General features: G+C 33.7%; 1 protein-coding gene across 1 annotated transcript in view; it reads right to left on the bottom strand.

The window, feature by feature from the left end:
* The window catches only part of LOC117167819 (regulating synaptic membrane exocytosis protein 2), a 124374-nt gene that overhangs the window by 7936 nt on the left and 91749 nt on the right, over positions 1-24689 (bottom strand). The window contains exons 12-19 of the mRNA XM_033353022.1: positions 23581-23766; positions 14734-14887; positions 14299-14465; positions 13977-14161; positions 13627-13864; positions 10001-10143; positions 8407-8586; positions 3902-4106 (exon numbers count right to left, since the gene is read on the bottom strand). Of these exons, the coding sequence (XP_033208913.1) occupies positions 3902-4106; positions 8407-8586; positions 10001-10143; positions 13627-13864; positions 13977-14161; positions 14299-14465; positions 14734-14887; positions 23581-23766 (1458 nt within the window). The remainder of the gene's footprint in view (positions 1-3901; positions 4107-8406; positions 8587-10000; positions 10144-13626; positions 13865-13976; positions 14162-14298; positions 14466-14733; positions 14888-23580; positions 23767-24689) is intronic.

Consider the following 24689-nt stretch of genomic DNA (forward strand, 5'->3'; position numbering starts at 1 on the left):
ACAACAAAGAAAACAATAGGTTATTGATAAAAAATTTCTCAGTGAAATTAATAATGTATTTCAAAATTAAATGATAATAGTAAGATAATTAAAAATTCCATTAAAACTAAAACTCGCAAAGATCGATCTATAGGAATAAAAAGGACAGAGAAAGTAATTTTGGAAGCTTATCTGATATATACTATAAATCGATCTGCAGTGGAAAACGAAGTAAAATCTGTCTAATAATCTGTCTAATAATCTGTCTCACGGATACTGTGAAAAGCCTTCGACGAAAGTTTGTAAGAAGATAATATACATCTTATTTGATTCAGGACAAGAAGAACTGAGGTTGAAAAGTGTAATGTATGTGTGAGTAAAATACAGTATGAATAAATACATTCAGTGACAAGAGAAAACTACATTGATATATACATACTTGAATTTAGCATACAATTATATACAATATAAAAGGCGTGCAAAATACAATTCATGCGCACTGCGCAATCATAATTTTTTTGAGCAACAATCAACTTCTTGTCAGGATAAAAATACATCATTTTTCTTTTAAATGTTTTAAAAATTATACTGTGTGATATAACAGAAACCTTGTCAAAAAGTTGTTTGTATCTACTTACTGTTTCACGACTATTTTTCATGCCTAAAACAAGAAAGACGTTTTAAACATTGATGACACAGTTATATATATCGACTGACAAGTAATGACACTTCGAGTCAGTTCAGCCACACATATTTTATTGACAAAAAGCAGAAATCATTATGCTTCCATCAAAATGTGCAAAAAACAAATATTTATATTAAAATAAGTTTAATGATTTCAGTAAATTCAAATAAAAATTCAGTCGGCACATCTAGTCTTAATAAAGCGTCTGGAGAAACGCCTGCTGAAGTCTCGTTCGTTGTACACCACCCAGAAATAACAAATCCTTCGATACACATTGAATATTTATCTCAAATATGCTGTGCAATACCTTATTACATATATACATATTTTTTAAATACAGGGAACAGTGCAAAATGGACTCTTTTCAGATATTTATAATTTAATTTTAATTCTTTCAATACCTAATGCTAATCAAATTATTTACAAGAAATGGTAAGCTTAGAACACTGTTCCCTGTTACTTACATTATATTAAATGATATAATACATCAAGAGGTATAACAATAAATATCGACCACAAAAAAGGTGTTACATATGAAAATTATACCGGTGGATATGAGATTCATAATCGGAATAATATTTAAATTAATGCAATATGCGTACAAAAGTACACATATTTCAAGATTTTTTTTTGAAAAAGTGAAGAAACCAACATGTTTTTCATGATATGTGAAATCGCAGTGAATCGAGAGAACATCATGAAATATAAAAAAGTCGTGACACAAAAGAGCATAAGGTTCTGCTTTTTATACGTCAATTCGATATAATCTTATCTGCAAAAAAAGCCATTTAACTTCGCTCTATAGAATTTAAATGTAAGATATTTTTAAAGAACCGATTTGACTTAATTAGTATTATCTAATTTAGAAAACTAAATATACTTATTTTCTCTTTGATGTAAAATTGCAGTATTAGTATGTACAAAAGCAGATTTTACATTTATAATGTGTATAGTTTAACGTGTCAAATTTAAATTAGGTAAATGTTATCATTATTTTTGAAAGGGAGTATTTTACTGAAAATTGGGGAATGGAAATTATAAAACTTAATTCGATTCACTGAAATAAAAAATATGTATAGCTGTATAATAACTTTATCGTTTTCGCTGTAGTAATATTACAGTATGATATGGGTATATGAGACAGTGCATTTTACATATGATAAACACAGTGCATCAGAAAAGTGCATAGCGTTCACTTGCATTAGCCAAGCTCTAAGCCAAGGCCATATAACATCGATACATGTGTTATGGAGGTATGTTCACAAAGTTAGATATACATAAGGAATATTTCAAAATAAAATAAAAATATTTTACTTTTGTATAATTATTTCAAGTTTTTAAGTTTTTAAATTCCAGTCTTAATTATCAGAAAAATAATAATCAAAGGAGTGGGAAGTTATTAATTGATTGCGTTAGGAAGCATTTCTATGTCGTCATTAACTGGTTATTAGATTAACTAATTTATTGTATATCAGCGGTTAATCAAAATAAAGCCACACATAAAAAAGATGTGCTCATTGTAAGGCCCTTCCGAGAATTAACGCCGCGCCACAGGCAGGTTCAATAGAAGCTGCCCGGAGTGCGCGGGATCTGCTGTTGTCATTCAGGCGAACACTTAAGCATGAATAAACAAAAGCTGAGCGGGCTATAATAAATTAGTTCCCACCCACCGTCAGCCCCAAAATCGGCGTCATAGAAGAGTTTTATTGCAATTAGTTTCATTATAACTCAAAGTCAAATTCTACTTATTCAATTAGTATTGGTGCAATGCCTACTAATAATTGTTGTGATAATTTCGATGATAAATAAATTAGCAAAATTTTACTATAAATTAGTATAAAACTACAGATAATTTACTAATAGAAATGCTTATTAAAGCAATCGGTAAATTACTTCACACTGATTAAATCAGCAACTATCTAATAATTTAGATTTATAGAGGATTGACAAAGAAAGTAGCAGTAGACAGTGTGGCAGTTACGGTTGTTAAAGCAGAATTTTTATAATCTTTAGCATAAAAATGAGCTTTGGGGATATCTGTGAAAACATACAAACATCATATTTATATAACTTTAAAATTGAGCAATTCTAGCAATGAAACAAGTTTTAAATGTTTTTCGAGCATCAAAAAATGATATAACAATTAAAGGTCTATGGAAGAAATGAATATTATACTAGGATTAGAAAAATACAACGAGGAACGAGGAGAATACTTTGTAATAACTACAGTCGATCACTATCACATCTATACATAAGATTACATATTTCTTGATAAAAATGAAAAATTCGAAGAGTCGGCTTATAGCACTGTCCTGATTTGTAATAACGTAAAATAAGAAGAAATAGAAATGGTGAAATTGGATTAATTTACAAACTTTCTGATTAGAGGAACAGATCAACAGAGGTGCAATTCGCAAAGTCCCTGACTTTTTTCTTTGTTAGTAAAAATCGATTTATTACATTTAGTTTTAATTATATTTTACCTCAAATTTTTTTTTGACACAGCATGAAAATGTTTTTTCGACATTCCATAAGGGGTCAAACATATATTACGTAATGCGATTTTCCTTTGCTTAATTAAGAAAAGAATAAAGTTGCCGTTAATTAAAAAAAGGCACAACGATATAAACAAAAGAAAAATACGTTCCGTAATGTATGCATAATCTCTAAACATTTTCTTGATTTGTCATGATTTACAAAAAACAAGGATGCAATACTGTACAGTTTTATAAAATATTAAAAAAATCTGTATTATATTCTAAGCCCTAGAAATATAAATTTTAAATCTTATTTTTATGTTTACTTCTTTGATTAGCAACTCTAATCCAACATTATTGAGGTCTTTTTTTCATGATGCTGCTAAATTCTAAAGTGCAGAGTATATTTCTCCTTGTTTAATACCATTGACCAGCGTCAAGCTTCTCAAAAATTTTCTCGTTAAAGATTCTAGCATGATAGAATGATTGTGAGTGTCGTAGTCATTTTGTGATGTCTTTTTGAAATGTTGCTGCATGCTACCAACTATATTAAACAAGGATGGAGATCTTTTTGACTCCTGACTGTAGTTTATAGATGTATCGTGAGAAAGGACCTTTGCTCTTATAGATTCTGGACAATGCGCATTGAAGGAAGAAGAGAGAGTGTGTGAGAGAGAGAGAAAGAAAGAAAGGGGGTTGGAAATATAAGAGAAAGAGAGAGAGACGCGCGCCCTGTCGATTCGGTCTAGCCACTACTTACGAGCTTCCTTCAGAACTCGAGATAGAGTTCAGACTTCCAGCTGTATCACTGGCCACCGATCCTAGCTGCTTTCCTGCACCAAGACGCTGATAGTTTGGCACCACCTCCTGGGAGCGCTGGATGCTGCTTGGTGTGCTGTTTCGTTTCCGGATCATTATACCGGAACCTCGTGTGTCCATGCTGGCACCCACGACGACACCACACTCTGTGTTGTAAACCAAACAAGACATTTTTCACGTTTGTCACTAACACTAATACACTGCTGATGTTGTCTCGATCCTGTCAATTAGTTTCTCATTCTACTTTTTTTCTAAGCATATGTATAAAGACAAAGCTATATGAAGGAAAACATCAATATTTCGTTTTGTTCATCCCACCCAGTATTCTGCAAGAACTTCTTCAAGTACTCTCTCTTTCTCCCTCCCTCTCACCCCTTCTCTCTCAGACTTCATCATCGAAAGAATATTTTTTAAATATTCTTTCTTCGAGATTCATATCTTGCTACTCATCTAATCATCTACTTGAATATATGCTGTTGAATACCCATTAGCTTAAATAGGAAAAATTACGAAACAGTGTGGAACGTAAATATAGGAATGGCATTGAATTGTATTATGGAATTTTCCGTAAACCTGACGGGTCAAGTATAGCGCTAGGGCTAGTATTATAAAATTTATTCTTAACATTAGCCTTAAACGACCAGGCAAAGGAATTAGTCTTAGGAAAATTTCCGTAATGCTAGACAGCACAAATAAGTGTACCGATATATCCACATTTCTAAAATATGCAACGAATACTGGTAAAGTCATCATTGGTAAGTATCATTGGTCTATCATCTTCCTGAAAATGCAAATTTATATATGTAGAATAAACATTTATACCACAGATAAAAGTTTTTGCAAGAGGTTCGAAAGAACGAACAGAAATAGTGAAATATTTTCAGTGTCCTGTAATTATTGAAATAATTATTGGAAGATCATTGGCTCACAACCTCCTTTTAGAAAACCTGAAACCGCTTTGATTTCCAAAATTCCTTTAGAGTTTTATAAAATTAAACAGACTAAAATTTCTATAAATTTTCTACTCTATAATCTTAATTTTATCAACTGCCCGTTAATTTCATCTATTTTATTCTATGCAAATTCATTATTTAAATTAAAGCTAATCTATCGAAGTGTAAATATAAATTCAATTTAAATAGTCTGAAGATGTTCTGCTCATGCTAAAAGCAGACTCAGATTTACTAAAAACTGCTTGAAGTTGAACTAGAATTAAATGGTACCTCCAACAAAAAATTATTCTTGAAAATGCAAGTTGATCTTTAATGACTATAAAACAGCATTCAGTAAATTTAAGAATGATTATGGCAAATATTAAAATGGAATAGCAATCGACGAAAAACGTAAGCGCCCTGGTACATCAAAATTAAGGCCGTGGCTAGTCGTTTAGCTTTTTAGGAGATATAGCAAAAATCTTGCAAACTTGATTGGCGAAGCTGGAAAAGGGATGGGGGATCATTCCCTTCCGCCAGAATTACTCGTAAAAAAAGCTGAATGAATAGACACTGCGCAAAATTAAAGCCGTGTATGTGTGTTTATAAAGCGTACTCACACCTGCAACAATAAAAATACGACGGCTTTTTCTTAAACTTCTTCTCAAGTATAACGATGAAGGACTTACCTAGCGATTCTAAAGCTTCTAATATTTCTAAAAATTATGACGAGAAACCAGAAGAAGCTGTATGCAACAAAGAAGCACGTTTTTTTCGACATGACGATCGCTTATGGATTATTTTAGCTTAATTTGCGATGGCCGCTCGTCTGTGTGCTAAATTAAAATAATGAAACTGACCATAGAATCACATATGAGTTCACTGAAGCGAATTGCATGTGATTTTAAATATACAGGCAATAAAAGCTGCGCATGCTTGCTCTATAATCATCTAGGCAAAAAGTACTACTTAACTTTTCTCTAAATATAACTCGTGCTTCAAAAAAAAAGGGTGAGACAATACGATACCTTTTTTTCGGCTTTTTCTCTAGGACAAAGCTTGTATGTTAATTATCAAACATTTTTCATCAACCAAAAATTTTTTAAAAACTTTATGTATATATATATATTAATTAATATTTACTTAACAGGAAATTTCAGAACATGGTTTGTTCCAGAGTTCTAGCCTTGACAATGATTCCGATTAAAAATGATTATTCACTTATTGCATATACTTGACCAGATTTAACAACATTCATCTATTTAAGAAACATAGGCTTTGGATGCTTTTTATTACTGAATGAAAGCGTAACCTGTTTATTTTAATTTACATAGAAAATATCGTTTTTTAGTTTGTTATTTCGATCACACATTCAATTTGTCCCACCTCAGAAAACTCATATGAAAATCTATGTGATTAAAATGATATGGAGATATCAAATTCTACGATATCTAATAGGTGAAGTGAAGTGCAGTACATTGAAGAAACCTTGTGCTGCTTAAAAATATTTTATATTCTTGATATTTAGAATTTAATCTAAATAAACTATATATTATTTTCTAAATATAAAATAGAGAATTAGTAACAACACGAGTTTCCTTTTATCATCAATCCACCCAATGCATTGCATCTAAATTCTAATGTTTTGTGTGCTTCGTTGTTGGTTTTTTTTTTGTTCTAGTTGTCCATGGCCCTGTTCTTTTTTTCAGATAAATCCCTTTCCTAATACTCACATTTCGTCGAAGGTTCGCTCGATTAAAAAAATGAAAAAAACGTATCTTAAAAAGAAATTATCGCTTGTTGTTGATTTAACTATCAACTCATTTATTATTTACATTAGTTTATTTCAACAAGTATCTAATTTAATTTAAAGAAAAACTAATTTATCAATAGCGCAAATTAGATTCACACTACAATAATAATAAAGACCTGTAATAGTCCTTATCTTAGAATAATACGTGTCTATTACATTATTTCAAATGTTTATCAGAAAAGTAGGAAAATCCTTTTTACTCGAACAAAATCTATTAACCTTATATCAAATCCAACAACAGAATTCTAATAAAGCAATGAAAAAAAATCAAACTTTAAAATGTAACAAAACTAAATTGTGTATCAATTTTCGAAAAGAAACGAGGAGAATAAACTAATTATAGTAAAACCTAAAATTTGAAGAATGAGCGGACCTGTCCCCATCGCCACTTCCTTCACCATCGCTGCTAGCCGAACTTGGCTGACGACCACATCTCCCGCTGGCAGTGTCTTCAGGCAGAACTTCTTCACTCCTGTGAACTGTAAAGGACGACTTTCCCCTCTTTCCGAACCCCATCCGCCGTTTTCGCCCTTCCTCGCCCACGCATGTACCACCAACAGACACGCACGTGGCACGTTATGGTTTTTCATGAAGTGAATCAACGAAGGTTTCGTTGCATTTTTTAATTTTTATTAGTATTGTGGAGGCAATGGTAATGGTCGTGGAGGTTGTTATTGTCGATGGTATGAAAATTTTAATATTTTGCAGGGTAATCGTGAACGTTTTTTTGATCGATTCAGGCAAGTGTCGTAATCCCGCGATCGATCAATAGTGCACACGAGAAAATCGTACAGGGGAGGTGCAAATTGATGACGAATGTGGTTCCAACGACGAAAAGTAGTTGGTTGTAGAAGTGTGAATGTGTGATGTTGAAGAGGGACGCAGAGGTAAGATGGTAGAGAAAACAATAAAATAATTAGAACGTGATCAGTCTGCTCTGATCTAGATGATTGATATGGAGTTCTATCATTATTATTTTGTTAGAGACGACCAAATTTACCTGCTTAAATCTCTATCTTTTAGAAAGCTAATTAGGACTTCTTGGAAATGTGAAATTAAAATTTCAAATCTTGAAATTTGTCACAGTGTCATCAAATATATGATTAAAATATTAAGTAATAACGTCACTTTATGATTAAGGATAATAATAAGTACTCAAATAAATTTAAGATATTTTCTTGCAGATTGTAGTAACGACAGCACGCCGTTGTGTTCTACAAACTATAAGGAAGAAACTAATGAAATCCATACTGTAATATTGCTGTTGTATCTCGGCAATAATCCTACGAAAGGAATGGCAAAGTAACATAAATATGAAAAAAATCTGTCTCAAATAATGGATGTTGTATGTAATAAAGTGTATATTGAGCATCTGATGTAATTAGGTTTTTGCCATATAGCACTTTTTTAACCACGTATGACACGCAAATGCAAATGAAGTAATATTTAGCCTACAAAAACAAAGTATTTTCGAAGTTCTATATTTTCCAAAATGATTCTTATTTAAATTTTGGTTCTAATTTCAGATTTAATAATCAAAATAAGATCACTTTTAGACGTTTAATTATTTTTTCCTTTTATAACAGTAAATCAACACTAGAAGTTTTTGGGAATATAATTAATTGTAACTCAGAAAAAAAATTATTTCAGCAGACGGAAAAGACATCTTAGAAGCGGATCAAAACTATAAAAATTCCTTACCTGTCGCAGACAACTGACTCGTGCTGTTGCTCTTCTTTCCTAAACCACTCTGATATTGTACAGCACTGCCACCACCGCTGCTACTTCCACTACCGCTTTTGCTCCCTGGTGAATTCTTTCGACCTCTTCTGGACGATTCTTCGACGTGGAGTCCTACAGCTGTATCACTCAGACTGCCATCTTTGAAAACAAATTAATTTTTCTATTCCATTGATCTTTCCTTATAATTGCTCTTTCACTACTTGGAAACTGCGTCCACTTACTCACGCTAAAAATATTTTGTCTACATAATAATAGAATTATAGATTGGTGCCTATTAATTAATTCCATTTAAGTTTCTTAAAAACATTCATCTTTTATTTGAATTAGTTTTTCGTAAATGTAAACTGTAGTTTTTATAAAATATTCAACTCTAAACCTTAAATCTTTAAAAGAAATGTATCTTGGCCTAAAATCACCACCTGGGTCTAAATTGTCAAAGCGACTTATGACAACTATATTTGCCAGCTGCAATATAAAAATTATTTTAAAATAAATTGATATCTCATGAAACCCTTTAAAAGCTATGAAAATTTTTGCAACTGGCACGAAGACTCTAGTGTTAAAATATGAACGGAAGTGAGACAGCACCTTCTATTGTGCTTAACCAGTACTGGACCAATAACACTAAAAAATAAGAGCCCAGTAATGTTCCTACTGCAGACTGTACCAGGCCAGTACCAGTGATATTTTAGTATCGCTACAGTTTTTGGCCAGTGGTAGGCCAGTAGAAAACATCATTATTATTAGGAGTTTTACCAGTACTGGAGTGCTACCAAAAATTCCACTTTGTGTAATACCAATTTTATAGATGATCCTGATGCATGTTACAGTATCAGCTGATTTCGTAAGAGCCTTACTTTCGGAAATATGAGTGATACACATATTATTTAGATGGTTAAAACAGTGTTATTCTATTATATGAATTTAACAAAAAATATCACCTTATCAGGTAAACTAATATTTTCTTTTTGATAAATGAGGTGTACCTTGCCGATTTTAATGATATTGATATATTCACTAAGGTGCAATAAAAATGAACGATAACTGTTTTTATTATATGCAGGGAAACATTTTAAGTGGTGGAAACAACATTCCCAATATAGGGATGTGAATATGTAGTTTGATTCATTCCTATGTGAGAAGACAAGATTTTTAACCCATCCGATCAAAAAAATATCGTCACAATGTTAGGTAAGAACGGCTAATTAAATGGTGTGATTGGGGTAAACTACCTCCCAAACAGAACTAAAAACATGAGTACAGTTAATTTCTCTTTTTTGAGTGGTTTGCCCTCATAAAATTTTTTCATCAACTCGAGTAGATAGCCGCACCTCAGAATGTTCCTCCGCTGATCAACAAAAATATATCGTGTATTTTTTAGTGGACTGCAATATATTTGAATATTATCAAAATGAGGGCCAGTCTAAGGCTAACATTTCCAGCTCTTGATATCTCGGAAAGTAAAGCCTGAGTTATTAGATGAAAAAATACGGACCTGACAAATTTTAATATCAATTTGCATTTAAGATCCAGACCTTACAGATCTACTTACCAACTTTGTCGTTAGGTGGCGTTTCCGTATTGCTAAAGCTGCGTGTAAACTGGCCCCTTTTGCTGTGGCCATTGTGCTCGTTCTCGGGTGCCTGGTGCCTGGACGTCTTCTCGTAGGACCCGCTCTGGCTGGCATAGTCACTGCTTTCGGGCATAGAGGACGATCGTCGATTATTTCCATCGTCGTGACGGTCATCGTCGTGGTAGTCGTGCGTCGTCGATTGTTTCCGCGACCGTCGACGCGATGATTCGGAAGGTTCGTAGGATTCGCCGCCGGTTGGCGTATTCGAGGTGACGAGTTGCGGTTTGGTGTGGTTTCGTGATGTAGGATTTGCGTGATGGTCGACCGAGGCCCGTGGGTTTTTATCAGTGTCGGAGGTAACGGTTTGGGAATTAAAGAGATTTGAATTAGCGTTACCGGGGCGGGTTGCTCGGTTACGGAGCCTACGTGGATTAAACGGGCCAAATCCGCAGTTCTCGCTGCACTGGCTCTCGCTTTCCATTGAGTACTCATAGTACTCAAGAGTGTCACTAATAGCCACATTTCTCTTATTACCCTTCTTATCAAGAAGTTCTAGTTCTCTCGCTTCAGGACAGCTACTGTTGCGCCTCTGATATCTGTACCTTGCGTCTGTCGAACTTCTTCTCAAAGCGTCCTTATTTGCAGATTCTCTCGATCTATCAGCTAACGTCATATCACAACACTCAGGACAACTGTTTTTTCTCGAACGATAAGCAAAGTCTATCCTATCGAAATCATAAGATCTCATTTTATCTTGGTGATTGTCTTGATAATTCTCATGTATATAACTACCCTCATTTCCATAATTACCGTACATAGAATCTATTTCATTCTTTTCTCCCTTATCTATATAATAACCTCTGGAAACATAATTTCTATTTATAACAGTCTCCATTGATCCAAATTCTTCATTAGAGCTGAACAGAACATTCGGAGGACTGTCCTCATTTGTCGGCGGACTATCAAAAGTTCGAAAAGCCTCAGGACAGCTACTGTTGCGTTTTCGTTTGTATATCCTCCGAGCGTTCTGCCGCATGGAAATAAAATCTTCTTTAGAGTTCAGTACGGGACTTGATTCGGCGCGAGATCTCATCATCTTTTTACTCTGCCTGAGACTCGGTACACTTCGATTGTCTTTCGCGATCGTCACTACTTCTTCACGGACTGGAAGATTTTTATAATAATTAGAAATAGCTACTGGACTAAGATCCCTTCTCTGGATTCGAGACGAGAGAACATTTTCGTATTCTACGTTATCAAAATTCATTGATTCTTCAGTACCATAATTCAAGTAAGTATTGTAAGGTTCAGTCTCAATATGAAATCTCTCTTTCTTCACAGCATTTGATTTTCTCCGATCGTAAACTGGATATCGGTAGTAGGCTTCACTAGGATCATAGTACACTGCAGTTTTTTTATCTTGATAAAAACAATCCCTATTGTAGTCTACATCCCAATTTTCATCATTGTGCCCTTCTTCTAAATAAGAATCTGTACTTTTCGTTCGTCTTCGTTGATTTTTGCTCCTCTCAAATGTATCGTCTTGATATTCAGCGTAATTAGGATTCTCTCCAGAGGTTTTCTTGAAGGCGAAGAGTGCACCCGGGTCAGTTTTGTACTCATAATCACCATAGGGCATCAGAATTTCGTCTATGCTACAATATATGTGATCATTCGTCTCCAGAGGGCTGTAAAATTCATCCCCTAAACTCCTCGTTCTCTTCTCAGGGGACTTTTCTCTATATTCAGAATTAACATCCTGATGCATGGATTCTGTATATTTTCGTTTACTAGTATCCTCTCTATCGAAACCATGCCTATCTATAAAAGGATCAATTAAAAATGAATTTGCAGTCGAAAAGCAACCTGCATTTTTAGCAGGGAGATAAATCTCTGTGTCACCAGCACTCAACTCCGAGTCATATCCATACAACAGTCTTTGCTGTTCCTGACTCGCAGTGAATTGATCATAGGCTACTTGTTCAATAGCCAATTGTTTCATTCGAGCTGTATCTTCATTAGAATCATAATAAGATCTGCTTTGATCTTTTAAAGCAGGAATCCTTTCACCATATGAGTCACTGAGCGAGAGATTCTTCTTGACTTTCTCCCTGGTAGTTCGCAGACTATCATCACTGAATATGTTGCTCGATAAGGCATCATAGTCAAAGCTCTTCGCTCTTCGTGACAGAAGGCTCATCTCACATTCATCATCATGAGCTGAGCTACAGTTCTGTATGACATCATAATCAAAGCTTTTTGCCCTGGAGAGTAAAAAAGATCTATGTTGTCTAGCAATATTATTCCTAAGATCCAGTTTTCTATAACCAAAGTCCCTGGAGCCTTTATTCATGCTCTCTAAAAAACTTAGATATCTCGTTTTCCTGCTTCTGGTGGATCGATCCTGCCAGCTTCGTGATCGTCTGTGTGACCCAAAACCGAATCCATAAGGAGACAAGTACCTTGAGCGAAATTTATCGATGAGTCGGTCATTAAAATCGACCTGGAGACAGTCTTCGACGTAAATCTCTGGTATGCGTTTTTTGCCAGTACCGGTAAGATTTTCTGGTTTGAGTAGGAGACCTTCACAGACCCTGTATTCGCTTGTATCGGGAGAGTAAAATTTTAGCATGTTCTCGTCAACTGTCTGCGATCTTGTGAAGGGCGTACGCATTTTTCTGTATAGAGAGCGTACAACTGCGGATTTGCTCCGTACAAGGGGGTGCGAGGGAAGGTTGTGCTTGCTTTGGTTGTTTCTAGGTTTGGTGGGATAGTTGTTTGGGCAATGACATTCGCTGCAGGGTACCCTAAGTCTGTGCTTGCGCCTATTGCGCCTAGGGGGTGGGGGCATTGGGGATATGACACCGGGTATTAAAACGTTTTTAACTGTCGGTCTGTAAACAATTTTTCATATAGAGTAGTAACTTTCCTTCGGAATACATTTCAAGGCGCCCATTCTTTACTTTTTCACTATGGTCGATCGAAACCGTCAGCCTATGTGAATTGAATGTGCATGATATTCCGAAAAACATAGAATTTGCCATTCACTTAAAGAACCACTCAACTTCATTCAAACACGTTGAAATCAGAAATGAGAGTTTTTTTTTAATTGGCAAGTCCCAAAAAGGTTGCTGACCGATTCAGTCGACCACTGGTTAGTTTCGATCCCTGATTCGTTAGAATGGGTAACTATCTACCGATCATTAAATGGACATTGACACAGTGCAGAGGAGGTGCATATAACTATAGAAAAGTTTTCAGAGATGAAGTTTAGATACTTATGTATTATACATATGTATATTGAGAAGCAGGCAGGACGTGAACAAGTGTATCTAGGAGCGATTTCATTCGGCAATGTCCATTTAATTCAGGGATTATCGTCAGAGGATGGACTACTGGCTGTTCCACTTTTCTGCAGTAAAGGTTTACCCTGAAGGTATCAATGTCATTTCGTAAAAGGATATTTACATTTCCAAGTGCAACTTCCGTAGCCTATTCTCATAATGGGACGTGTACTCCTAAGGAGACTGTCTTTGTACAATGAATTCGTACGTGATTATTGACTTGATGTAACGAAGATAAAATATATAGTAAATCATACTCACATCAATCCTCTGGAACCACGTGGTCGCTCTGATTGTGTGCTAAAGGCACTGCTTGTTACAGAGGCTATACTCTCCATATCAGAGTCGCCAAGATCTCCCAAAACGTCCTTGTCTGGACTTAGGTGACCTCTTCGAGATCTGTGCATTCTGTGAAGGTGACTATGTGACAATGAATGTGGATCATGACCCATGGAAGGAAGATCTGAATCTGAGAGGCCACTAAAGTGCCTCTCCCAACCTGGAAACGTTACTTTTATCAAAAATATATACAAGTTTTTAAAATTGAACTGAAATGATATATTATTTAATATTTATAATATAATTAAAATATTACATTAATGAAAACATACCTCCCATACCAGTACTTCGATATGTGTGCACCTGCCTAGTACGGTGTTTAATAAATCTTGTTCTATCTCCAAAATCTCCTGCCCCTCTGTCTTTCAAAGCTGCTTGCAGATTTGGAGGAATTTGAGGCAAATAACGCTTTTTCGGAGATCCAGTTGGAGTCGCCGTTGCTGATCTTGACGTAAATCTGCATTGAAATAAAAATAATGATTTAAATTAAAATCCTAATTTTATATAATTACGTGTTATATGAATATAATTTTATTATTAAATATTATCTGCAAAACATTAATAATATTGGCATGAATATTTTACTTTATATACCTCGCTGGTATGTATCCATGCGAATAAGGGACAGATCTGTGATCAGGAGGTGAAAGAGACCGATGGCCAGTGGGACTTTGCGACCTTCCTCGATAACGACTACTCGGAGAATCCATTGGTGCTGCGCTATGGGATCTGTGACTTAACATGGTACGATGCGGATCCTCCTGAGAATTAATTTTTGTTTTGTCAGTTCATGAATTATGTCCATTTACTAAAACTTGTATTCAAATTGTTTTTTTTTTATTTATCTTTCTCGAATTCTATGCATTCAAATAACTTGAAATGAGCATTAAACAAAAACTAAAAAATACGATCAAATATAATTTGGATCAAAGGATTAGGTCACTATAAACTTTAAAGAATAATACATTATATCCATATACTATATCTATAATATAAGGAAACAGTTCCATCTGAAAACGTCAGACGTACCTTACGGAACTGTTGATAACCGGAAATGGAAGTGGAATGGTCCCTGGAGCTCATAATCGCTGCTCGTTTGCGACCCTGCGGTGACATATCCCTCCGGCTCCGATGTTCACCATCCACACAGAGCTCTTTTTCCGGCGGTGGGCTAGAATAGTGGCTGTTCCAGCAGGCGTTTATTTATTTCACCGAATAGTGATTCAGGTGTAACTTACAAATTTAATGAGGCGAATTGCATTAGGTTTGATCTCACGATACATTATTTGACATGCATAGGTGGTTCCCATCAAATGCTTCTTAATTATCTAAACTAACGTGTGAGGCTTAAAAATATAAACTTATCGAAAATTTAAAATATTGATTTAGTATCTTACTATATTTCAATATCTTTATTCTAGATTGTAAGAGAATATTTCAAGGAATATTTTCAGGAACATAATTTGTAACTAATTCCTCTTATGCAATAAACTACATAAAGAAAATTTTCCCGGATAAAAAGGTCTGAATTTGCCACGAAACATGTTGATTGCTGGTTTCCTCGTAGTTTTCAAAACAAGAAGGAAAAAGAATAAATAAAAGAGTGAGAGGTTAATTTGTTTGATTACTTATTTTCTTTCTCTTTTTAACTTTTTTCATTGGTATATGTTGGTCTTTAATCAGCCGAAAATGTTCGATAATTGGAAGGATATTTTTCTATAATATATGCTTTTATGTTGTGCGTTACAGATTATTATAGTAAGAGGCTTTAGTCAAAAGTAATAATTCTTATAACCTTTTTTGAAAATTTTAAAGAGAAAAACAAAGCCTTCAACTTGGTTTCCGCTGTGAAATCTTCAGTTTTCTTAATCAGATAAAAAAATTAATCGATAGCATTTTTGGTGTCAAAAAATGTGTATAATAATGAAGATGGTAAAATAACGTTTCGTTCTTCTGGACAAAAGAACTTTACTTAACTATTTTCAAATGTTGTATTATATGCCTTGACAAAGTTGACCACAAAAAAGACACTCACTATAGGTAAATTTAACCTTTTGACTACACCCTGGTTCATATTGACCCGGGACTATTGTTTTGTGCATTATCAATTTAAGGCTTGGTTTATCATAAAGGTCATTGTCTCATTTAGTTTAATAATTTTAACGCTTAGAGCTCATTTTTATTCAGACGTGTTCATCGCTTTTTATTACTGTAAATCTAACGACACATTTAAAGTACACAAATTGATTCTAAAATATTTAAAGAATACCCGAGAATTTTCACAAGTTGATCGGATGAGTAATTTTTAAATGGTAGACCATCAAAAAATCTGTAGAGTCACATTGATCGAGAGTTTCTCCATGACCGAAAAGATAGGTATGAGCTTCGATTGTTAAAATAGAGTCATTTAAAAAATCCATAGAGTCTATTTGAACAAGTGTGTAGTGCATGAAACCTTAAAGAAGTGTGTAGTCAAAAAGCTATAAGTGAAACAATATTTGTATTTAATATAAATGTTAAAGAAAATATTTGAAATTCAAATCATTATAAGAATTCAACAGGTCTCTTAAAAATATATTTTGAGATATTCAAAAATAATCTTCCTTTTTCATTTTTACTTCAAAATTAATGGAACACACCAAACATTTAGAGCAAAACTCTGAATGATCTAAAAGCCATACCTAGTCTTTAACATACTCGCAAAATACAGAAAGCAATGTTGTCGTGATTTGGAAGAACATCGTTAACTGCAGTTCGGTTAAGTACCTTTTGAGTCGCGTACGGTTAACTTCCTTCAGAGACTTATTCGAACTGCAGTTAACGATGTTCTTCGAAATCACGACTGTGGTACAATGAAATCTACAAATCTATATGGAGCTAATTTTCTAGTCGTTGCTTAACGACCTAATTTTTAAATTGTTCTTTAAACAATAAAAGAATTTTATCCAGCTCAATCATATTATCTATTCCGCGTTAATTAACTTTAAAAATTAATTGCATTCAATATGTACACAAATATCATTATGTATAGAAACGTCTGTCATCCTATTCTCATAATCATAAAATCTTCTATCAAATTCTAAAGCCTAGTAGTAAAGGGATGCTGGACATGATTGTGTGAATCGTGAATAAATATATAAATTGAAGTAGCCGTACCGCTTATAATTTGACGGCATATTATGAAACCTAAAATAACAACAAAGAAAACTATTAACATAAAATTAAGATTCACGAAAAAATTAATTACTTAACGCAGTTTCTGTTATATTTAAAATAAAATGTAAACCTCAAATATTTTTAATCATACAGTAGAGAAGTTGATTTTTACATTTTACACAAAATATTCAGAGAAAAATGAAATACATGAAGAATTTGTTTATATTTTTTTTGAAGGTATTTCTGAAAAAAATAGTTTTTTTTCCTAGTTGAAAATTTGAATTCATCCTAAGTTATTTTTATTCATCTAATATGATGTGGTTATGTCTGATTGCTCTCACGACTATATTCAGTCCTTTTTTATAAAAATTGAATACATACTTTTATATCTATATAAGAACCAGCTTTACGCAATAAATCACGTAATGAAAATCTCGCTACAAAAATACTCAAATACACCAGATCATGGTATCGAGATCGGATAAAATGTAAATGTAAATGAAAATGCCTCACATATTGATTGTTTAATTAATGTACTTGAAATTATATGATACAATTTCCCTTAATCGTTCCCAAATTCAGCATGATCCCCTAGTCCAGTTCTCGCACTTTATACAAAAAATTCGTTCCAAAATTTTGAGACACGTCAGCACTGCTATAATAAAAATCATGACAAAGTAACTCATTTATCACAAAAGGAAAGTTAGGATAGAACTTTACGCAGATGAATGTTGAAAGCAGATCAAAGAAAAATTTATCGAGGTTATCTCATCAGCTACTTCCAATACAATAGATCGGCCCAGTCACTCTGGCGATGGATTCATCAAGGCATTCGCGAAACCCTTTTAGATAATCCTATTAGGCGATATCGAACATTATTAAATATGTGCACAGAGAACCACCCCCGACCGTGTCTTGCCGGGCATTTCGATGTATCAATTATTCGGTACATTTCTATAACCGTTCGATTAATAATGTCCGGTTCGCGGATTAAGGTCGCCAAGGATTACGATACGATAGGAATACGGAGCCCATGGCGACTCTGATTGAGTGATCAAAAGATATACTTGCATTCAGTGCGAAGGTGCGTTTTCAGGCTGTTATTTCATCAATTAAATTTTATTTGGTTCCTTCTTGATCAGGATTGAATTTTTAAATCCATTATTCAGAAACAAAATAAAACTTGAACAATTAACAATATTCCATAAAGTAAAATGAAATACATATAAAATGTTATGCTTTTTAAAAATTATTAAATAAAGCTTTATTTAAAAAAATTAATTGAGATATATGTGAATACATATTGAGATATAAAAGATGATTTGACCAACGTGATCGAAAGAAAAACAAAACAAAGTTGGATTCAAAAGAAATCATAACAACACCCTCATAGAAACCTGCGACTTCCTAGTCAAAATAACTCAAATCAAACGGACATCATTCGATTGTTCAAGAAATTGCTCTCCGTTCTAGGACCCATGGCACTCTACCGATCGATCTATGCATACAGAAAGAGAACCTGACTCCTCACATCAACTGGCGAACACAGGACTCGAACCAATACTCTGCATCTATATCGATGAGAATGGCACTTAGAATCTAATTACCAGCTACTAGCTTAATTCAAGCTACGCTATGATGTGCTGTTTACTCTCAGGTTAGTACTCTCTTCCAGAACATCCGGCATTTAAACTAACGATCGATCAACAGATATACAATCCTGGATAGAACAATAAAAGTCGACTAGAAGCCTTCTGACAAAATTTGTTTTCATCCAGATGCTTCATTTTATTTGATTTGTAGAAACAAACTTTATAACAACGTCCTAAAATTCTCCGGTAAATTTTAGAAAATTACCATTTCTGATAAGCTACAGAATTGTGAATCTATTTACCATATTCAGATTCAGTAGAAGGTCTAATCTATATACGAGGTCATGTCGAGAAATCTAATAAACAGAAACAAGCGAACGCAAATCAATTTGGTTTTTGATGATAGCTACAAGAAGGTTGTTATGAGATGAGACTTCAGAGTTAAAAGGATAGTTAAGGAAATCGATTCTTCCTTCAGGAGCGGTGAGGGAGCAAATGAAAAGAAAGAGAGCACATGCTCGAGGAATAATCGCTGCTAGAAAAGCCGTGGAGTTCAATTGCATTCTCTGAATAAGGATTATCGAGAGACGAAGCAATTAAGGGCATATTCAACAATTCGAACAAGAACGGTATGAGGCAGGGAGGAATAAAAGAGAAAACGGAAGAAGAAAAATGATAGAAAGAAGGAAAATAAGAAAGAAAGATAGCATCTTGAATGTCCAAGGAAAATCCCAGGATTGATCCTTAGCGAAAAAACTGTGGTACTGAAAGGAGTCGAATTTTCTTTCTAGCCACTCGGAGGTGAGAATCAAGCCTCGAAAATTGTTTACAATTGGTTCTTTGGCTACCCTTAAATACGAGTTGGAAAGAAATTCATGCGTAAAGGGAAACAAGACACTGCACTCACAAATAACGATCGGAAATCATCGTTGGAATGTTAATTTTTATGCGAGTATAGAGATGGCTCCGCAGCCAGCGGTGGTTGCAGGCCAACTGGCATGTCAATTGGCTTGTTGCCCAGTTTTATAACTTGCCTCTCTTTCTCTCTAACTCTCCTCGACTATCCTCGCCTTCCTTTCTTGTGTTGCCACAGCCTAAGTTTACATCAGTATGACAGCACTAGAAACTAGAAAAATGTCGCTCCAACAATTATATTATTATTATTATTACACCATTAAGCCATTTCCCTTTCAGGGTAGGCGTGACTCACTCGGTAGGGGAAAGGAGTAGTGTGTGGAAGGGATAGAGATTTTTCAGATTGATCCAGAATTCTCGTGCTATTTAAGTAAATAACACGTTCGTTCCGCAACACTGCTCCGACCCAGGTTGCTGATCAATCTCTCTAGCAATCACTCCAAGCGAAGAACCTCACGAATTCGTTATGTAAGGTTCCCCACTTGGGTCCATTAGTGGTCAAGGTCTTTTGTTTCAAGCGTCGTTCAATGTACTGACACTCTTTTTATTAACTATTTGCCGCCATACTTTCCTGTCCTGGCATACTTCTCTAGCTTCTTTTATGTCCATGCCTTTTTTTCATGCAGGCTCTCGTGTTTCTGTGACTTCTTATGTCTCTTCTAACTAGGGTCCCATTCACACATTCTAACCATTCTTTCCGCGGTCTACCTCTGGGCACGCTGCCATTTACTTTACCTTGATACACTTGTTTCGTTAGTCGTTCATTTGGCATTCTCTTAACATGTCCGAACCATCTTAACCGATTTCTTTCCCATGTGTCTACTAGCGTCTCTTCTACACCACGTTCTTTTAGAATTATCTCGTTACTTACTTTGTCCATCAGGGGTTTCCCGCATATTATGCACATGAATCTCATGTCAATTGCGTTAATTTTACTCTTATCTTTTTCTTAATAAGTCCATGTCTCGCTACCGTATAGTACAGTCGGTACAAATATAGGATTATGTATTGCCATTTTAGCTTTATTTGATATATTTTTACTTCTGATAAGGGGACCTACTCTACCAATAACCTTCTTACCTTCATTTATTCATCTATCTAATTCCTCATCTATCTTCTCGTCCCTATTAAATAAGCTACCAAAGTATACGAACTTATCAACTTGTTCATTTCTCTCATCATTTAATAAAATATTGCATAGTATATTATTTTTGGATTTGAACATTTTATATACATTATTAACTGGCATTGCAATGCTTCTCTTATATTTGAAAGTAGACAGCAATAGTCATACTTTAAACATTGGATTGACCATATAGAAGGATTTCATATTGGAATGTTTAAATATACCTTTCTTTCCTCTGAAAATTAATTATCATTAATCCTATTTCTTCATAATGAAAACTGTCGTCACTTGAAATTAAATTAGCAGCTAAAAAACTTGCGATTCACTCTTCAAATTCCACTGGCGTCTCTGAATATTCATCTTACACCAGATTATACTCGTTTGAAGATTGCAGCCTCGATTCATTCGGAAATATTGGTTTTTATATGTACACTCGTACGGAACAAGAGCAGAGATTCGCTTACGGGATTGCAGATTGCTCGACGCTAGGTTGCAATGATAGAGATTAGCGCATAAATTATTTTCAAGTGTGGGACTGGGCTAAATCATAAAAGTCGATCTAATTCTTGAAGATATCGAAACCACAATGGATATTCAATTCGATCATTATTATGATCATTATACTTTCTGAATAAAAAACAAATATAACCATAACTAGATTTTCCAGGCTTTATAATGTTTAACAAACGATCGACTAACAAACGACCATCACAATATGATATCCACAGTTTAATACCTATATTTGAATCTAACAATAATTTTGAAGAAAGAAGATTCACTGCGTCATAGTTCCATATTTTTATTCGGTCCCTAGATTTTATGTAATATTAAGATTAGCTTTATAAGGATTAGGGCTAGTGTCCAAAATTTCTCCCGATTATACAAGAAATTCAAAAATTAAACAATTTATCATCTGTATGATTTAAAAAATCTCCAAATTAAAAAATGTAATACAGAACAAATGGTTTAAACTTATATGCCTGCAATTTGTTGAACGCTTCATGTTACAGAGCAAGAACCGTTTCAATTACACAACCTATTATTTAATTGAAATGGCTCTTGCGCCAAAAAAATCAGGTAAACAATTTCAATAGTAGTGTAAGAAGTGCTGAAAACCAGGCATTGGTGAAATATTACAACTTTAAATTTGAAACTGTACATGAGTTAATGAATGACAGATGGTCTCATTTACAAGTTTGCAATATAAAATTATTTGTATAATCATTTTGGAACATTTTAATTTTAATTATTCAACTATTAAAGCTTTCACTGGAAAATCTTATAATTTTGAACAATTAAAATTTTAAATCAGATAGTGTTTAATGCTTCAATACAAAAAAATGTTCAACTAGAAGCTATTAACTCTCTCGGACTATTAAACTCTCCGGGCTTTAAATTCCGAAAAATGGAACTATTAAGTCTGTAGTTAGCGTACAAAACGTGATAAATAAGTTTTTTGCAAAAATTGAGATACTGATAGTTTCTGTATGTTTGGAATATTATAATTTTGAAGAGAAAAAATATTTTCTTCACATTTTGAACGTGCATCTATAAAAAAATTAATTTTTAGAACAATTTTATATTCTGATTACAGGTTCATTACGTAAATTGATAAAACATGTTAAATATGTAAACGCGTTTTAAAGTAATTTGAAAATACTTTTTAATATTACTCTTAAAATATATAATTTTGAAAAACTGTACAGAAATGGCTTGAAAACAATATTATATTAAAAATATTTTGAAAATTTTTCATTTATTTAACAGCCTAGAATGTTATAATAGCCCATTAAAATATTGCATATTTATCAATGGATTTAAAGCTACAGTATATCCTTAAATATTAAGAAATGAACTCGAATGGATTTATCACGCTTACTCCGAAAAATGCTTCCCATTTAAAATAAATTTGTTAACTCTAGAAGGGTTCAAATAACAGATGAAGCAGAGAAAGATAAACAGTGCTAATTTCACTTTTCAACGAAAATGATTTTTCTTAAAAAATGATACCTTGTTTTTGAGGAAATGAGAATAAAAGATAAGATACTTTTTAATTCATTAATTTAATTTAATTTAATTTTATTTTGTAAATTTAATAAATTTTATAAATTTAATTTTAATTAATTAATTTATGCTTTTAATCTGTCCTCTGATTTTTGGAGAGAGAAACATTCAGAAAACGACACGATGCCTCGAAGTACTATGACCTCGGATTATTGGCAATTAGATTTACAGAAGAAGTTACACGAGAATAACCGTTTCGTCGACGCTTAAGGCGGCTGTTATGATCCTTGTAAGCGTCTTAAACCGAAGATACTGAGGAAATCGAATGGTTCACCCCATTCTCGTTGACTAAATATGATACTGCGAGTCAGTAATGTTTCACAGAGGTGTGAGATCTGTCGCTATTCCCTTGTAGCAGCTGAATTCTATTGTCAGAACTTGCTACAAAATTCACTTTCAGGACAGAATTAACAGATTGAAGAGTTGTTTACGCATGATAAACTAAATACAATTCTACATAATTATCAAAGCTGTCTTTCAAATAAAATATCAAATATAATCGATGCACTTGATTCTTTAGTACTTTCAGCTGAGTCATCACTTAGTGAAAAATCTCATTAGCATCATACTTTCTTTTGGCAAAACTCCATTTGTTACCGTCCACTAATATCGAAAGATAAACCGCAATAGATGCAAACGAATGGTAAATAAACGATCTTCCTAAAGTAGATTTTAATAAGAAAGAAATATTCAAGTACCCAATTTTTATGGTTCGTCCTCTTGGAAAATAACTCTATCGTAAAGTGATAATAAAACTCGTACTACATAATTTCTTTTGAATCCCTATTGTTTGCAAAATAAAACTGGAAACGGTTTTTCGAAAAGTTTGCGTAATATATATCTTTTTCGAATAATAGTTAATACCTAATTGATACCTGTGTCACGAAAAGGAAATATATTTTCTGATAAAACAGGTCATGCATTGGACGCTCGCAAGACTAATCTCGTTTCCTGAATAAAGTTTCGTATGACTGAACGAGAATAATCAAGGAACGTTAATGAGATTGGGAAAAGTCCTCTTACCTAGAAGAGCTGCCGATACTACTTATGCTGGCACCGTCAGCTGTCCTTCTTTGTTCCCTGGAACCATCGCAATCGGTGATATCGCACTCTGAAGTATCTGAATCACTAAGTCTCGAGGTCGTTGACGGTGGACTAAGATGGCAATCGCCTGGCGTCGTCACATCGTCGACGAGATCATGAAAGTGACTGGAAAAGGAGTAACTAAATCAACAATTATTCCGCGTAAAAGCTACAGCTTTAGCTGTAATTAAAAATAGGAAAATAAACTTGAATAAGCCGTTTTAATTCGGGGAGAGTCAAGTAGCACAGGCCATCGGGTAGCTCTGGCCACTTATGATTTTAAATAAATTGTACTTTCTGCGATGGTGAATAAATGTACCGCCTTATCAATAGTTTTTGGGCAATGATAATGTAAAAGTAACATGTGTTACGATGCATTACTTTATACAATTTCTTAATATCCCATTGTTTTGCTTTACCTATATCATTATAACCAATCAGAACACTTCTTTCCTTTCTGATTCCTAGGATTCATACTTTTTTTTATTTCTAAAAATGTTGCCTATATTACCTATAGTATATATATTACCGACCTCACTTCATTAGTTTAATGAATATTTTTTTGGAACTTACGAACTTTTTTTGTAAATAAAAGGTCGGACTGAAACTATAGAAAATGTATCTGAGGAGTATGAACTACATTTATGTACAAAAAAAAATATATAAAAAAATCGCCGCAGTTTTAATTTCTTTGAAAATAATTTTTAGCGAAATTCCTGCTTAAACGAAGTGCATAAAAGTAGTTTGTAGTCTTCTGATACACTTTCCAACGTTCAAATCCGATATTTTATTTACAAAGAAAGTTCGTAAATAATATAGTCGGTAGTATAGTAATATATTCTCATATACTAAATAGTATATTCTAAAAAATTCGAACAATGCGAAAACGTTATTTTGAATAAGAGTAAAACTTCGAACATTTTATTAAAATCAATAATTATCTTCTGTTAACCTCGCTCAGGGTTTAAATTTTAATCTTTAAAATTATCTTAAATTTTTGTATACAGATAAGTGCGAAATGCATAGTTTTGGATGAGTTATTCTTTTTA

The sequence above is a fragment of the Belonocnema kinseyi genome, chromosome 2 (genome assembly GCF_010883055.1).
Source record: "Belonocnema kinseyi isolate 2016_QV_RU_SX_M_011 chromosome 2, B_treatae_v1, whole genome shotgun sequence".
Taxonomy (NCBI): domain Eukaryota; kingdom Metazoa; phylum Arthropoda; class Insecta; order Hymenoptera; family Cynipidae; genus Belonocnema; species Belonocnema kinseyi.